Here is an 18010-nt window from a genome sequence, read left to right as displayed (position 1 = left end):
TATTGAACCCCTTAAGAATTTTGAAGGCCTATCAAATCACCTCACAGGACTCTCGTTTCTAGAGGAAAGAACAACAAACTGCTCTGTCATTATGTTAATTGTAATTTCTCAGTTCTTGTATCATCCTTGTAATTCTGTTTTGTGCTTTCTCTAGTGATTTCATATCCTTTTTGTAATTTGGAGAACGGAACTGTGTGCACTATTTTAAGTAATGTCTAGCCAAGATTCTTGACAAGTTTAACATCACCTCATTGCTTTTGAATTTGATTCAGAAATTAATTACCGTCTTTGGTTATGATTTTGATATCTTGCGTTGCTACTTTTAATGATTTGTATATCTACCTCTACAAAGAGCAAAGAAAAGTACAGCACAGGAGCAGGCCCTTCGGTCCTCCAAGCCTGCGCCGACCATGCTGCCCGTCTAAACTATAATCTTCTATACTTCCGCGGTCTGTATCCCTCTATTCCCATCCTATTCATGTAAAACCTCTAGATCCCACTGCATCCTCCATTGCATTTAAGCTCTCATTTTCCAAGTAATAGCTGACTTCCCCCCCCCCCCCCCCCCCCCCTGTGGGATCTACTGGTCCTACCGTTGTCAACAGGAAACCTGTTGACAGCACCCGACCAGGCAACCTGTGCGCCGGCATGGGACCAAAAATTCCCGCCGGCGTGATTAGTCGGTAAATATCTGCTTGAGCCGCCTCTGGCTCTGGATCTTTTTCGCAATATGTTCACCTGGTGGGTAAACCACAATGTGTAGCTCACTGCAGCCATCAGTTACAATTGAATCCATTGACCAGGACGTGCACTTAAAAAGGAACCTGCCAAACTCAGGTGTGCGTCACTTTAGAATCATAGAATGGCTGCAGCAGCACGGAAGGAGACAATTCAGCCCTTCATGTCATGCCTGCTCTCTGAAAGACACTTAGTACCACTCCCCCTCCCTTTCCCCATCACTCTATAATGCTTCTTTCTCTTCAGATGATTATCCAGTTCCCTTTTGCAGGCCTCAATTAAATCTGCCTCCACCACCCTATCAGGCAGAGCATTCCAGACCTTAACCACTCACTGCTTAAGGGAAATTTTCCTCATTGCTGCCATTATTTATTTTGCTAATCTCCTTATATCCTAGTCCTCAGATTCCCGATCTTTCCATCAGTGGGAACCCCTGATAATTTTGAACTGCTTGATGAAATATTCTCCCAATTCTCTTTTCGCCAAAGAAAACAGCCCTGGTTTCTCCATGCTGTCCACATAACTGAGGTTCCTAGCCGGACTTCTGATGGCGGCTATGAAGGAGTAAGTTGCACATTTGGTGGCTCCCGCTCGGGTTGGACTTTTGGATCTTTTCCCCCGATTTTCTACCGGACTTGAACTGTAAAACTGTAGACAGAGGCAAGTGTGTACTGAATTCCCACATCGGTGCATGGAGAGAAGGACTAGAAGTGCTCATAAAGGCAGAAACAGAAAGACAGAGAAGGCTTGGGCTGAAGCTGCAGCGGGAGACAGCATGGCGGAGGACCGGACCTCTGGTTTGTCGACGCAGCGGTCAACGGAGCAGCTGATGCAAGTTATTCAGGAAGGCTTTGCTAAGCAGAAACAGGACTGCTTGGACCCGAAAAAAGAGTCGATTGAGCTTTGATTGGACTCCCAAGATTGGGCGATCCAGAAGGTGGAGAAGGCGCTGGCTGAGCAGGAGGAACATCAAACTGCGGTGGAGTTGGAGGTGGGGATGCTGAGAGATCAGCAGAAGAAGCTCCTGGAGAAGGTGGAGAACCGAGAGAATAGGTCCCGCTGGCAGAACTTGAGAATCGTCGGGCAAAGGAGCGGATGCTGGGGCATACATCGCAGATATGTTTGAGAAGCTGCTGGGGGATGTGGCATTCTCCCGATCCTTGGAGGTGGACAGGGCTCACAGAGCACTCGCGAGGAAGCCGCGAATGGGAGACCCCCCCCCCCCCCCCCCGCGGGTCTATCAAGACCTGAGTGTGGAGGTGGCCAGGAGAAGAGCAGGCTTCAACCAGATTAGATCGATCCTTTTAAGAAAAAGGTGAAGTTCGGACTGTTGTATCTGGCCTATCTCTGGGTCACGTACGAGGAACAGCACTTTTATTTTGAGTCGCCTGAGGATGTGTTGGACTTCATGAAAAGGAAAGGACTGGTGGTGGACTGAGAACTTTTGAACTTTGCTGCAACGTTCATGTTTTTTTTTCGTGTTTCTCTGTTCTTTTAAAAAAAAATGTTTCGTTTTTCGCTTTGTGGAAGTTGTTTGTAATGCCTTCTGTATTGATTTGGGACCAGTGGCAGAGCTGAGTGAGTTAAGGTTTTCATTAGCATTGTTGGGGGATGGAGGTGCGCTTGTTTAGATTTTTGTGTTTTTCTGTCGGGCAATTGTGTGGGGATTGTTTGATGTTGGAGTATGATTGTATGAGCGGGGCGGAGGGAACAATAGGTGGGAGACTATCCGGCGCCAGGGATAGGGGCCACCAAGCTAGCTGGGCAGGCTAGCTTACGGAAGCGCAGTGGGGGTGTGTAGATATGTTCGGTTTATCAAAGGGGTTGGGTTACAGTGTTGTTACTAGGGAGGGAGGGGGGGAAATGTTCTGCTGATGAGGGGGGACTTGGGCCAAGGGACAGAGAGGAGGTTGGGGGCGGAGGCTGCCTGGGGGCGGGCCAGTGGAGGCGCGGAGCATGGGCTGGAGGCAGGCCCAAAAAAGGGGATGGGGGAATGAGCCCCCGAACTAGGCTGATGAACTGGAATGTTCAAGAGTTAAATGGGCCGGTCAAGAGGGCACGTGTGTTCGCGTATCTTCGGGGACTGAAGGCGGACGTGGTAATGTTGCAGGAGACGCACCTTAGAGTAATTGACCAGATTAGAATGAGGAAAGGCTGTGTCAGTCAGGTCTTTCACTCGGGATTGGATTCAAAGACTAGATGGTCGCGATCCTGATCAATAAGCGGGTGGTTTTGAGGCAGGTAGAATATTTTCGGATGTGGGAGGTCGGTACATTATGGTCAGTGGGAAACTGGAGGGGCTGCAGGTGGTATTAGTAAATGTGTATGCGCCAAATTGGGACGATGTGAAGTTTATAAAGAGGATGCTGGGGAAGATACCGGACCTGGACTCGCACAGGTTGGTCATGGGAAGGGACTTCAACACAGTTATGGACCCTGGCTTGGACCGGTCACGCTTGAAAACGGGCAGTGTGCCAGCAATGGCAAAGGAACTAAAAGGGTTCATGGAGAAGATAGGGGGAGTGGATCCATGGAGATTTGGCAGCCGAGGGTGAAGGAGTTCTCCTTCTACTCACACATGCATAAAGTGTACTCCCGGATCAATTTCTTAATTTTGAGCAGGGCCTTACTGGCAGGGGTGGTGGGCACGGGGTACTCGTTGATCAGAATCTCAGACCATGCTCCACACTGGGTTGATCTGCAGGTTAGTAAAGACAATAACCTGCGCCCGCACTGAAGGTTAGATGTGGGACTTTATGCTGACAAAGGGGTGTGCGAGTGGCTGAAGAAATGTATTCAGAACTACCTGCAGGTCAACGGCACGGTCTGGGAAGCACTGAAGGCGGTGGTCAGAGGGGAGCTGATCTCGATACGGGCCCATAGGGAGAAGGTGGACAGGGCAGAGACGGACCGACTGGTAAAGGAGATACTACAGATCGATAGGAGATATGCGGAGACCCCAGAGGCAGGGCTGTTAAGGGAACGGCGGAGCAGAGTTCAGCTTGTTAACCACAGGGAGGGCGATGGAGTAGCTGAGAAAGCCGAGCCGGGGGGGGGGGGGGGGGGGGGGGGGGGGGGGGGGGGGGGGGGGGGGGGGGGGGGGGGGGGGGGGGGGGGGGGGGGGGGGGGGGGGGGGGGGGGCGATCTATGAGTATGGAGAGAAGGCCAGCAGCTTAGAAAGAGGGAGGCAGCAAGGGAGATAGGAAAAGTAAATGACGGAGATGAGAACCTGGTTGGAGATTCAGCAGGGGTGAATGAGGCGTTTAGGGATTTCTACAGTAGGCTGTATAGGCCGGAACCCCCTGCAGGACGGAAGGGGATGAGGCACTTCTTGGGGGGGGGGGGGGGGGGGGGGGGGGGGGGGGGGGGGGGCTGAATTTCCCAAGGTTGACGGAGAGCTTGTAGACGGGCTGGGGGCCCCGATCGGGTTGGAAGAGATAGTGGAGGGTCTGAAGGCCATGCAGGCGGGAAAAGCCCCGGGGCCGGACGGTTACCCAGTGGAGTTTGATAATATCTCTGGGATATTGGGGCCGGTGTTGATGATGATGTTCAATGAGGCAAGGGAAAGAGGGGTGCTGCCCCCGACGATGTCACAGGCCACGGTTTCGCTGATTCTGAAGCAGGACAAGAACCCGGAGCTGTGTGGGTCCTACAGGCCGATATCCCTGTTGAATGTGGATGCCAAACTGCTGGCCAAAATTTTGTCGTCCAGGATTGAGGATTGTGTGCCAGACGTTATTGGGGAGGACCAGACAGGGTTTGTTAAAGGTAGGCAATTTTTGGCCAATGTAAGAACGTTGTTAAATGTGATCATGATGCCCCCTGAAGGTAGGGAGGTGATCGCAATGGCGGGGTGGCGCTGGTGAATTTTAGTAACTATTACTGGGCGGCGAATATAGCCATGATCAGGAAGTGGGGGAGGGGTCGGCATGGGAGCGTATGGATGCGGATTCATGCAAAGGCACCAGTTTGGGGGCGTTGGTAACTGCGCCTCTGCCGTTCCTGCCGGCATGATACTCCAGCCCGTGGTGATGGCGGCCCTGAGAGTCTGTGGCAATGGAGGAGACATGTGGGAGCAGAGGGAGCATCAGTCTGGTCCCCAATGTGTAATAATCACCTGTTTGCCCTGGGAGGTATGGATGGGGGGGTTCCGGATATGGCGGAGAGCAGGGATTGAGAGGATGGGGGTGCTGGAGGAAACGTTTGAGATGGCGAGGGGAAACTAATTCAGATATCTGCAGGTCCGGGACTTACTACGTAAACAGGTGTCAACATTCCCGCTCCTACCGCTAAGGGGGATTCAGGACAGGGTAGTTTCCAGAGGGTGGGTAGGAGAAGGGAGCGTCTCGGACATTTACAAGGAACCTATGGGGTCAGAGGAGACGCAGACCGAAGAGCTGAAGTGCAAGTGGGAGGAGGAGCTGGGAGGAGTGATAGAGGATGGTCTATGGGCAGACGCGTTGAGTAGAGTCAAAGTGTCTGCAACATGTGCCAGGCTCAGCCTGATACAATTTACGGTCTTTCACCGGGCTCACATGACAGTGGCCCGGATGAGCAAATTCTTTGGGATGGAAGACAGGTGTGCAAAATGTGCGGGAGGACCAGCGAACCATGTCCACATGTTTTGGGCATGTCCGAAGCTTAGGGGATTTTGGCTGGGGTTTGCAGATGTCATGTCCACGGTATTAAAAACAAAGGTGGTGCTGAGTTCAGAGGTGGCGATTTTCGGGGTGTCGGAAGACCCGGGAATCCAGGAGGAGAAAAAGGCAGACGTTCTGGCCTTTGCTTCCCTGGTAGCCCGGAGACGGATAATATTAGCTTGGAGGGACTCAAAGCCCCCAAAGTTGGAGACCTGGCTATCGGACATGGCTAGCTTTCTCTGTTTGGAGAAAATTAAGTTCACCTTGAGAGGGTCACTGTTAGGGTTCACCAGGAGGTGGCAACCGTTCGTCGACTTCTTCGCACAAAATTAATCATCAGCGGAAGCGGGGGAGTTAGTTTAGCTTTAGAGATTTTATAAAGGTGGGATCTGTGAGGGAGGGAGACAGCTTTTGCACTATGTTTATAGTTTTATGTACATTGTGTTGTTGTTATAAAACCAAAAAAAACCTCAATAAAATGTTTATTAAAAAAACTGAGGTTCCTTGCCACCTGTTCAGACAAGCAGTTTAAAATTTAAGATGGCCGAACCAGTGCAGGACATCAGTGGACCAATTTTTAATTGTGTACCGTGTGGGTACTGCAGCAACTTCTATTTATGTAGTTCCTTTTACATAATACCACACATCCAACAGCATTTCAAATGGTTCACAGGTGCAGTTGAATTATTCCTTAAGCTTCTCATCAAGAAAACTTGGCGAAATATCAGAAGCTGCAAATTAACTTATGTACCTGAGAAATTTTGTCAGGAAGTTTATTGAATAATATCCCAAAACACTCTCTTCACAGTTGCTGCCAAACCTGTTGAGTATTTTGTAGCATTTCGCATTTTTATTTCAGATTTCCACCACTTGCTGTATTTTGGTTTTGTCAGAACATTAAACTGTTGATGAACATTTGGAACAATACTGAATCTGGAACTTTTGTACTTAACTTGTATCCTTATCTCCAGATACCACCTGTCCAAGAGGATATGCAAGAGTTAAGGGCGTAGCTTGTGAAGGTAAGAACATTTTATCCTTCAACTATAAGGATACTGGAACACTTGCTGACATAGGAATTAGGAGCCGAAGTAGGCAATTCAGCCCTTCGAGCCTGCTCCGCCATTTAATCAGATCATGACTAATACCTTCCTGGTCTCAAATCCACCTCCCTACCTATTTCCCATTTCCCTTTAACCTGTTTTTTTTATCAGAAATATATCTGTCTCCTTATTGAAACCATTTAATGATTCAGACTCCACCGCACTGTAGGGCAGCGAGTTCCACAAATTCACCACTCTCTGCGAGAAATAGTTCCTCCTCATTTCAGTTCCAAATCTACCACCTCAACCTATATCTGTGACCTCTCATTCTAGATTGCTCCACAAGGGGGGACATTTGGTCTACGTTTACTTTATCAATCGCTTTAAGTATTTTATACACCTTGATCAGGTCCCCTCTCATCCTTCCAAACTCCAGCGTATAAGCTATATTTACATACCACCTTTCATGTTTTTATGGCACCATGGAGACTGTGAGGACATAAAGGATGGGACTTTCCATCCCTTATTACCAGTGGAATCTTACGGTCCTGCCGAAGTCGACCCCTGCTATGGTTTCCCCGGTGACAGGACAGACGGACATGGAAAACGCTGTTGACTCAGCAGCCAATGACGCACCGCCTCCGCCACTGGAAAACCCACCATGGGGGGAGGCTGGAAAACTACTCTGGCCAAAGAGTCTACAGAGTGATTTAGATAGGTTAAGTGAGTGGGGAACAAATTGCCAGATGGAGTATAATGTGGGAAATATGAACTTGACCACTTTGGTAGGAAGAATGAAAACTTTGTGGTACAAAGGGATCTGGGTGTCCTGGTACATGAATCAGCAAAGTTAGTACGCAGCTGCAGCAAGTGATTAGGAAGACAAATGGAATGGTGTTGTTTATTGCAAGGGGAGTGGAATATAAAAGGAGGGATGTTCTGCTACAGTTGTGCAATGAGACCACATCTGGAATACAGGGCAGAGTTTTAGTCTTCTTACTTAAGGAAGGATATAATTGCATTACTAGCAGTTCAAAGACGGTTCATTTAGCTGATTCCTGGGATGAAGGGGTGATCTTATGGGAAAGTTTGAACAAGTTGGGCCTGTATCCATTGGAGATTTCAAGAATGAGAGGTGATCTTATTGAAATGCAAGATTTTGAGCGGACTTGATACAGTGGCTACAGGGAGGATGTTTCCCACTGTGGGAGAGACTAGACCAAGAACAGGGGACATCGCTCAAAATTAAGGCGTCTCCAATTTAAGAAAGTTATATATTTATTTTTTTAATTGAGCGTGGCTAATCCACCAACTCTGCACATTTTAGGGTTGTGGGGGGTGAGATCCCACGCAGACACGGGAGAATGTGCAAACTCCACTCGGACAGTGACCCGGGGCCAGGATCGTACCCGGGTCCTCCGCACCGTGAGGCAGCAGTGCTAACCCCTGTGCCACTGTGCTGCCCAAATTTAAGAAAGATATGAAGAGATTTCATTTATCTTTTAGATGGTCCTTCCGAAGAGACCAGTGGAGGCAGAGTCATTGAATATTTTTAAGGCTGAGTCAGATAGATTCTTGATTGACAAGTCAAAGGTGTAGGAGGAAAATAGAGACCACAATCATATCAGCTGTGACCTTATCCAAAGTCAGAACAGGCTGGAGAACCTGAGTTGCCTACTCCTGCTCTTAATTCTTATGTTAGTATACATGTTCTTATAAACAATTCACAGCTGATGAAGTATTTTTGAAGTATAGATACTTTTGCAACAGAAAAACGCAATACCCAGCTTTCACATAACAAGGCCACACAAAAAGCAATTAGATATGTGACCAGGTAAATATTCCACCTTTATCAAGAATATAATAATGAAAGAGAAATGTTGAGATAAATTCCAGGGAACCAGGAGAACTACCTCCTCCTCTTCCACAAAAAAGGTCATTGGCTCTTTCATAACCACCTAAGAGGAAAGATAGGTCCTCACTTTTAACATCTCATTGAAAGGTGGCATTCCTGAACAGGGCTGCAGTGTCATTCCACAGTATGGGCAGGATTTTCCATGCTCAACGCGGATTTTGTGGCAGCGGAGTCGACCCGCCATTGACCAGGGGTGGGGTCTTCTGTTCCCACCGTTGTCAACAGGGTTCCCTGTTGAATGCACTCCCCTGTCACCGGGAAACCCATGATGGGAGTGTACTCTCGGGACCGGAAGATACCACCAGCGAGAATGGCCGGAAAATTCTGACCAATGTATTCAAGTCTCTGTAATGGGACTTGAATCCAATAAGTATCAAAAATCCTGAAACAAAATGGAATTAACACAATACAGTTTGCCATCAACACAGTCTGAATGATTCTGAGAACTCCATTGGACTTAACATCAAATATTTAATCCTTAAGTAGCAGATTTCAGGGGCGGGATTCTCCCATGCATGACGGGGCAGGGGGTCCGCACCTTCAGGGGCTAGGCCGGCGCCGGAGGGTTTGCGCCGTCCCCTGGCGATTCCCCAACCCATCGGGGGGGGGTCGGAGAATCCCGCCCCAGATTTCTAAATACATTTTCACACGCAATCAGCAAATATCCTGAAAAATTAAATAGTACAGCAAACTACGTCTGTCCGATAGGTTTCAGCTACACAAGGGCAGCAGGCAAAATCGCCCCCAAAACACCTGGGAAAATTCAATCATGGAGGCAACCAATGAGAGGGAAGTCATGCATGGATGTGACTGAATTGGTGAGGAGCTGTTCCTCCAATCGCTCAGAGGGACATGAGTGCAAAGTCAGCTCATTAGCTGCAAGACAGGGAGAAACTCCAGCCGCTATCCTCTTCTCCCAAGTGGTTAAGGTGGGGTTGCTCTGGTTTTGCCTCTCATTGTCAAGCCCACTGCTCCCCCAACAAAATCCAGCGCGCATGCAAATGTCAAAACTTTTAACAACCATATTGGCAATTTGTTAGCACACCCACCCTCCCCTCTGGGCTACTTCCTAGGGGCAGGATTGAGAGGGGCGTTGGGGTTGTTGCCCACTCTCTAGGATCTTTTAAGGCCTATTGAAGTGATTTAAGTGTATTATCAGAGGTCAACTAAAAAAACTCAGGCACCACAAGGCATCAGGCATCTGGAGGCGGTCTGCCGGCAACAGACCCGGGGACAAGGGACCAGCATTCTAAGCAGGTTTTAAGACCCTCCCAGTTCAAGAGGTTAGAAAGGCAGCGTCTCAAAATGGAGACCCGTCTGAACTACAAGTTGTCAACGTTGGAGGGCTTTCTACTGTCCCTGCAGCTCTGTGAGCCTGCCTGTCATCCTTAATTGGACAGCGATCCCACTCCTAACCACTAATCTAGCCAATTTGGGGAAAGTCAATGCAGGGTGACTGTTCTTCTCACACAGGGTAGGACTGTGACAACCCCCCCCCCCCCCCCCCCCCCCCCCCCACCCCCCTCCTAATGTCCTTGATATCAGACTCAGGGTAAAATCCTGCCCTTCATATTGTGTTTTCTCCGCTTAACAGGATAGAATTCTGATTTTGTTTTCATCGTTGTGCCTATTTAAAAAAATATATTAATTAAAGCAATGGTAGGGACGAAAGAGTCTCACTTTCTTTTATCTCTTTGAATAGATGTGAATGAATGCACGGTTTTTCCTGGCATTTGCCCAAATGGACGATGTGTGAATACTCAAGGATCCTTCCAATGTGAGTGCCCAGAAGGGCTGACCAGAGATGGAACAGGTCGAATTTGTGTTGGTAAGAGATAAATTATGTACGTTTTCTTTTAATATAGTAAAGCTTCCGATTGAATCTGTTCCTAAAATATCAGTTTTGATTTGCAAAAATTGAAAAAGAAATAGGACATTGTCCATGCACTTGGGCAGCACGGTAGCACAATGGTAGCACTGTGGCTTCACAGCGCCAGGGTCCGAGGTTCGATTCCCGGCTTGGGTCACTGTCTGTGCTGAGTCTGTACGTTCTCCCCGTGTCTGCGTGGGTTTCCTCCGGGTGCCCCGGTTCCCTCCATTAGTCCAAAGACGTGCAGGTTAGGTGGATTGGCCATGCTAAATTGCCCTCAGTGTCCAGAAAAGGTTAGGTGGGGTTATTGGGTTCCGGCGATAGGTTGGAAGTGAGGGCTTAAGCGGGTCGTTGCAGACTTGATGGACCGAATGGTCTTTTGCACTGTATGTTCTATGTTCACTGTACAGAGAATGGCCTCCTTCTGCACTATGTTCCACGTTCACTGTCCAATGTTCAACTATTTTTGAAGCTCAAGGCCTCTGGGGCAGGGTGTGATATGGATGTATACTATGCCTTCGAGTATTCACTTCTACAATAATGCCGTAAATACTTTGGACAGCCTGAGTTTTTTGAAATATAAAAATACAAATATGTGTCATGAAATATTGCACATTACATCCAAAATTTACAGTGAAAGCAAAGAAACAGTTGATGATTCATCCCATTTAGCCCCAGTTCAGTGTGATCAAGGCTATTCTGTATCCAGACTCCATGCTTTAACTTCTGAGTTGATAACCTTGGTGTCAAAAATCTAGTTACTTTCGGAGATTTGGTGCAGACTTGATGGGCCGAATGGCTTCCTTTTGCACTGCAGGAATTCTAGGGAAGTGCAGAACTTCATAAGGACATAAACAGGCTCGTGGAATGAGCAGACAAATGGGAGATAAAAATAAAGGAGAGAAGGAAGTGATTATTTTAGGTGAAAGAAAGCAGAGAAGCAATTTAAAATACAGGAAGAGCCAAAGGATGTATGTATACATAGATCATTGAAGGTGGCAGAACAAATTGAGAGGGCAGTTAACTAAGCATACAGCATGCCACACTTTATCAACAGAGGCATAATGTCCAAAAGTAAGGAAGTTATGTTAAACTTGTATAAACCATTGCCACAGCTTTAAGAAGGATCTGAAGGTGTTAGAGAGGGTGTAGAAAAGATTAATGACAATGGCTCAGGGATGAGGAACTTCAGTTACATAGATAGATTGAAGAAGTTGGTACTGTTTTCCTGAGAGTAGAGAAGATTGAGAGGAGATTTAATAGAGGTATTCAAAATCATGAGGATCACTTAAGGGCTTTATCCTGCCACCTCTGGTATTTAACCAACAGCAAACAGGACAATTGCCACGTGGGATGCCCAAAAAGCAAACCCTGGCATGTTTGCTTACGGGCTCCCAGGGATGGAGGGCCCATGTACGAAGGCACTCAATGCCTGATCAAGGATTCCGGCATTGGGAAGTGGGGACTCACAGAAAGATACCCAACTGTCCTTTCTTCTGATTCCCCCATCCACCAGCCAACAATTCGTGACCCCCATCCCACTTTCACTCCCCTGTGGCTTGGGTCTCTGGTGGGTGCATTGCTGGCAGCCACCCCTCCCCCCCCCCCCCCTCCCCCTTGATCCTGGGGAAGGTTCACCGCTGGCCATCTAAGTGCCTAAATGGCACTTAATACAGGCCTTTCTCAAAAGAGACAGTGAGCTCTCAGTGGCTCTCCATCTACCCGAGTCTCCATCGCCCAAGTTAAATTTTGCCCGATATGTAGGCTCCACAATGCACATTCAAATGGCAAACAATCGAAAAGTGATCCATGGATATAGGCCTAACCAACAGCATCAACAAAAATTAATGCTTTTCAATATATGGCATTTATTAATCACAAACAGGTGATTCTTGATATCCAAGCTCAATTGAAAGCAAATCTGCCTTTATATTTACTATCAAATCCTATAATCATTTTGCTTTAAGTATACCAGATTACTGTCACATTATGGAAATTCCACAATAGTGCAGAACAGACAGTTATGTGATATGTTTTGTAGATATCCGCCTTGAGCAGTGTTATCTCAAGTGGGACGAAGATGAATGCGCTGAACCAGTTTCTGGAAGATTTCGAATGGATGCCTGCTGTTGTTCGATTGGATCTGCCTGGGGATTGGATTGTGATGAGTGCCCCAAGTCTGGGACTAAGGAATATCAACTGCTTTGTCCCAGAGGCCCAGGGTTTGCCAACAGAGGCGACATTCTAACTGGCAGACCATTCTATAAAGGTAAAATGAATGTCACATTTACCTTAACAAACAAGAAGATTCATTCTGAAGAAGAAAACAGGATTATTTTATTGTAAAAACATTGAGAAGAATATCAGGAATGCGAGGAGGAGACGTTTATACAGTGTGTCAAACTTATTTGTAGATCTTTTCAGCCTCTTTCTGTCCCCCTCACCAGTTGCATTCCCACCTAACTTTGTATCTTTGTATCATCAGGAAACTTGTATACTTTACACTTTGACTCTTCATCTAATTCATTAATATAGATTGTAAATAGCTGAGACCCTACACTGTTCCTTGCAGCACTCCACTAGTCACAGCTGCCAACTTGACAATTCTCCATTTATTCCTGCTTTCTACTTCCTGGTCTGTTAACCACTCCTCTATCCATGCTAATATATCACTCCCAACTACATGAGTCACTATGTTGTTTATTAGTCCTTTGTGCAGCACTTTATTTAATGCCTTTTGGAAATCCAAGTATGCAACATCTACTGGCTCCCCTTTATCTATCCCTCCAATTACTTCCTCAATTACGCTAATAAATTTATCAAGCAGGATTTCCTTTTTGATAAAACCATGTTGACTTTTTCATACTTTCCTTTTCTAAGTGCATTGTTAAGACTTACTTAATAATAGATTCCAGTATTTTCCTAATGACTGATGCCAGGTTCCCTGGCATCCTATTTCCTTCCCTTCTTTCGTGAATAGAGCTGTTACGTTTGCTAACTTTAAATCTCCTAGGACCAAGCCAGAATCTATGGAATGTGGGAAAATTATAATCATCGCATTCAGTATTTCTGCAGCTATCTCATTTTAAACCCCAGAACATAGACCATTTGGTCCTGGGGATTTCTCATATTTTTGTTCCTTGGGTTTCTCCAGTACTTTTCTCTCTTGATATTAATAATCTTAATTTCTGCATTTTTAGTCGCCCCTGGGTAGAGTTTGGGAGCTATTTTCAGCCCGCTTTCACCATCAGAGAGAACGGCAACGCGAGCTGAAAATCCGGAGTGAATCGGGTTCTCCAAGGGAGATTATGTTTCCCAATTTTCCCCGCTCTCACCGTAAAGGCATGAGGTTCACGCCCACAAAGAGCAAGAACTTCATTTAAATACATTTAAATGAATTTTAATATGATTACCCAAACCACTGCCCCCTCTCTCCCCCCACCCCCTCCCCGCCACATGGTCCCCCTTTACTTAATATTCACACCTTGCCGATGTAACGTCATATTGTCACCATTTACAACAGCTTTAGAAATAGAATTAGTCATGAGAATCCCTCCAGGGGTCAAAGGTAAGCATAACCCCATGGATAGCGGAACATAGTCTGGCATATGTTGAAACTGGCAAGATGGCACAATGCCAACCTATGCCACAGGGCATTGCCGGGGCGGGCCCTCGTGGAAGCACCATGTGGGGGTGGATTTCCAGGTACGTATGGTGGGGGGGAGGGGGGGGAGAGCAGGCAGTGAGGGGGGAACATACAGGCATAGAGAGGAACGGGCACTGAGGGTGGGAGGGGGGGGGCGTATGTCTCAGTGGAGAGGGGGTGTTCCACTTTAGTTCTGATCGGGGCGCCCTTTAAAGAAGCTGGCCCGATCCCGGCGGAGTCGGGTGCTGGCTCACTCAGGCCCCACCCCACCACACCCACTCATTTTCTTTCTTTAAAGAGGCTCAATATCTGGAGAGAAGATTGGTCTAAGCAGCTGGAGAACTATGTGTCAGTTTTCAGTCTGAGCCTGAAACTTTGAAAAAATATGGTAAAGTTCCATTCTTTATTTCTGGTATGTAACTTGTGTCTTCCACTGTGAAGGCAGACACAAAATATTTGTTCGGTGTCTGCCATTTCTTCATTCCAGATGGTAATTTATCTCCTGAGGGGGTCAGCATTTACATTAGCTACTCTCTTTCTACGGACTTGTACGATTTCTTAGAATCTGTTTTTATATTCCCGTTTAGTCTGCTCTCATTTTATTTTTTCCCTTTATGGTGGCCTTTACTAATTCCTAAAACACTCCCAGTCCTCAGATTTACTGCTACTTTTGCAGGATTATAAGACTCTTTTAATTTAGTGCTACCCTTAAACTCCTGAGTAAACTAATGAGTTCTTTCTCATTGAATGTTTGCTCTCTCAATTGAATATGTTCTTGGTAAACATTTTGAATGGTTTCTGTAAATGTTTCTCACTTTCTATGTACCGACATGTCTTTTAGGCTTTTTTATCCAGTCTACCTGCTCCTTCCTCATAGCTATGTAATTGGCCTTGTTTGAGTTTAAGATTCATGTTTGTGTTTGAAGTATGTAATTTTCAAACGCAGTGTGGAATTCAATTGTATTATGATCATGATTTCCCAATGGATCTTTAATTATGACATTAATTAAGCCTGCCTCATTGCACAGCACTAGATCTAAAATAGCTTTGCCCAAGTTGGGTTACCAACATAATGGTCCAGAAAACTGTCACAAAAACTTTCTACAAGCTCATATTCCAGACCACTATTGCCATTTGATTGGTCCTAAGTGAAGATTAAAGTCCCCCACAATTATTACATTGCCTTTGTAGCAAACTCCAATAATTTTTAGTTTAATGGCCAGCCCAATGGTGTAATAACTATTTGGGGAGGGGCCTATAAATTACTCGCAGCATTTTCTAATTGTTGCTAATCCTAATCTCCACCCATTCTGATTCTACTTCCTGATTTTTGAACCAAGATCCTTTCTCACTGATGTCCTTATGTCGTCCTTTATTATCAGGGTTATCACTTCTCCTTTTTCCTTCTGCCTGTCTTGTCAAAATGCTGTGCACTCTGGAACATTCATTACCCAACCTCAGTTTCCTTGTAACCATGTCTTGTAATGGCAATTCGACCAAAACCATTTATCTTTATTTCTGCCCCTAATACATCCATCTTATTGTGGATGCTTTAAGCATTCAGATAAAATTAGGTTTTTTTTTTTTGCTGCTATTCCCTTTGTGGACCTTACTGTCTGATACATTATTGCCATTAAACTCTGTCTCTTCCTATTCCACTCAGCTTGGCTTCATCCAAATCACTATACTTTTCTATTGCCTCAAATTTACCTTTGGATTTTTAAATCTCCCTTCACTTGAATCCTCCTCTCCCACTGTTTGTAGTTTAAAGCTATTTTTCCCAACTCTGACCACACTTGCTAGTGCACTCTTATGAACTGTGTCGTTGCCATTACCCTGTGGTGGTTTAACTCAGTTGGCTGGAAAGCCGGTTCAGAGCAAGGCCAACAATGTAGGTTCAATTCCTGCACCTCAGGTTAAATCACCACCAGTTAGCTCCCCCCCCCCCCCCCCCCCCCCCCCCCCCCCCCCCTCAAAGGCGAAAGTAGCCTATAGTCATCTTGGATTAAGGTGACTTTATTGCTACCCTGAACTGCATTGTCCTTTCTCTCTAACTTTAGAAAACTTCCCTCATGCGAACTCAGCCATCCCCACACCTTTTAGTTTAAAGACCATTCTACAACCCTAGTTGTACGACTCACCAAGGAACTGGCCTCAGAGCAGTTCAGGTGAAGACCATCCCAATACTACAACTCCCTCTTTTACTACTGTGCCATGAATCGCAACGCACAACTCCCATACCAGTCTTTGAGCAATGGCCTTATATACCGATTGCTAATTTGCTTGTTGCGCAGGTAATCCAGAGGTTATTACCTTTGTGGTTCTGCCTTATCTTTCAGTTGCTTAGAGTACATGAGCAGAAACTCTTTCTTAGTGCCACCTATGTCGTTGGTGCCCATATCAACTACAGCAAATGGATCCTCCCCCCTCACCCCAAAACTCCAAGTTCCTCTCCAGTCCTGAGGAGATGTCTTTAACCTAGGCACCAACCAGGCAGCACAGGACCCTTGGCTGCAGGGAACCATGTATACTTTCCTAGCTATACTGTCCCCTGCTACAACTACATTCCTTTTCATTCCTCCCACTTGAATGGTTCCCTACACCACCATGCCATAGTCAGTTTGCTGATGCACCCTTAAGGCCATGCACTCGTCCACACAAGCTGCAAGAACCTTGGGCCTGTTGTACAATTGCAAGGCTAAACATGCCTCACTTGCAGATATGCCCTCCTGAACTGACCACAAACAAAATCTGAACTACCTGGCCCCAGAGTTGTGACTGCCTCCTAGAACAAAATATCCTGGTAATTTTATCCCCATGCACCCCAAACTTTACTCCCCTAAAACTTCTATTTGATGAGATCGCAGAAATGTTGATTAACTCATATTGCGAAATATTTCTTTGCAAAATTAAATGGGCAACCTGTGAGTTTAATAGTGTATCAAAACCTTTGTGATGCTGTGATAACTGTTGTTTTACTGGCTTTTCAGACGTCAATGAATGTAAAGTGTTTCAAAACCTTTGCAGTAATGGGAAATGCAGGAACACTATTGGCAGCTTTAGGTGTCGGTGTGACAGTGGATTTGCCCTGGATATGGAGGAACGAAACTGCACAGGTAAGACACCTTGACCCAAATGGGCAGTACCAATGGCATCAACTGTACATTAAGGATAAACATGACACACGTAACTGAAAATAAAAGGGACACTGGATTGGAATCCTATTGGTCCCATGGAGGGAAACTTGAAATTGTAATAATAATAAGCTTTTATTGTCACAAGTATGAATTTTCTGTGAAAAGCCCCTAGTCGCCACATTCTGGCACCTGTTCAGATAAGCTGGTACGGGAATGGAACCCGCGCTGCTGGCCTTATTCTGCATCACAAACCAGTGGTCTAGCCCACTGAGCTAAATTGGAATCAGAATCAAAAATAGAAAGAGGTCATCACGTCAGCGGACCATTACATTTTTGTCCATGGGTAAGAGTTTGGTCCAGAAAATAAAATGGAGCAGGCTCAAGGGGCCAAATGGCCGACTTGTTATTTTATATGTGCATATATTTTGTATGTTTGTGGGTCATCAATGGCAATGACTACACGTCTGGCACTAATGGGAAGCCATAGAAGCACTGGAAAGCACAGAGTAGACAAAACAAATTCATAGAAATCTTTTTACTTCCTTCAGAATACTTCACCATTGAAATCTGTTTTTCCCCCTTTAACAAGACATTGATGAATGCCACATCTCTCCTGACCTCTGTGGAAACGGAACTTGTGTCAATACGCCTGGTAGCTTTGAGTGTGAGTGTTTTGAAGGATTCGAGAGTGGATTTATGATGATGAAAAATTGCATGGGTAAGTATTTTCACTTAATGTACGACATTATATGCCTCTGAAGGCATCCAGTAAAATGAATAGTACAGCACCATTTTTGGAATTATTTTCAGTTGCATGGCTTTCTGAAATAGAAAAGCCAACCAACAGATGTAAACAAATTGGGAGAGTACTATATAATCAGGAAAGGGACCAAATTAATACTCGTTAATTCCTCACAGGACGGGAAGAAAAATCAGCAGGCAAATCTTTGCCTGCAAAGCTTTGGTTAGTCCCTTAAACCAAGCTGAAGGTTCACATAGACAGTCACCAGAGTGCAAACTG

At 46.0% G+C, this 18010-nt stretch overlaps 1 protein-coding gene across 1 annotated transcript in view; it reads left to right on the top strand.

Annotated features, from left to right (window-relative positions):
* The window catches only part of LOC119970306 (fibrillin-2), a 433007-nt gene that overhangs the window by 283050 nt on the left and 131947 nt on the right, over nt 1–18010 (top strand). The window contains exons 22-26 of the mRNA XM_038804706.1: nt 6350–6400; nt 10039–10164; nt 12248–12475; nt 16843–16968; nt 17579–17707. Coding sequence (XP_038660634.1) covers nt 6350–6400; nt 10039–10164; nt 12248–12475; nt 16843–16968; nt 17579–17707 — 660 coding nt within the window. The remainder of the gene's footprint in view (nt 1–6349; nt 6401–10038; nt 10165–12247; nt 12476–16842; nt 16969–17578; nt 17708–18010) is intronic.

This window comes from Scyliorhinus canicula, chromosome 8, assembly GCF_902713615.1.
Source record: "Scyliorhinus canicula chromosome 8, sScyCan1.1, whole genome shotgun sequence".
Taxonomy (NCBI): domain Eukaryota; kingdom Metazoa; phylum Chordata; class Chondrichthyes; order Carcharhiniformes; family Scyliorhinidae; genus Scyliorhinus; species Scyliorhinus canicula.
Note: the sequence above shows the minus strand (reverse complement) of the source record. Positions and strands in the feature narration are given on the sequence as shown.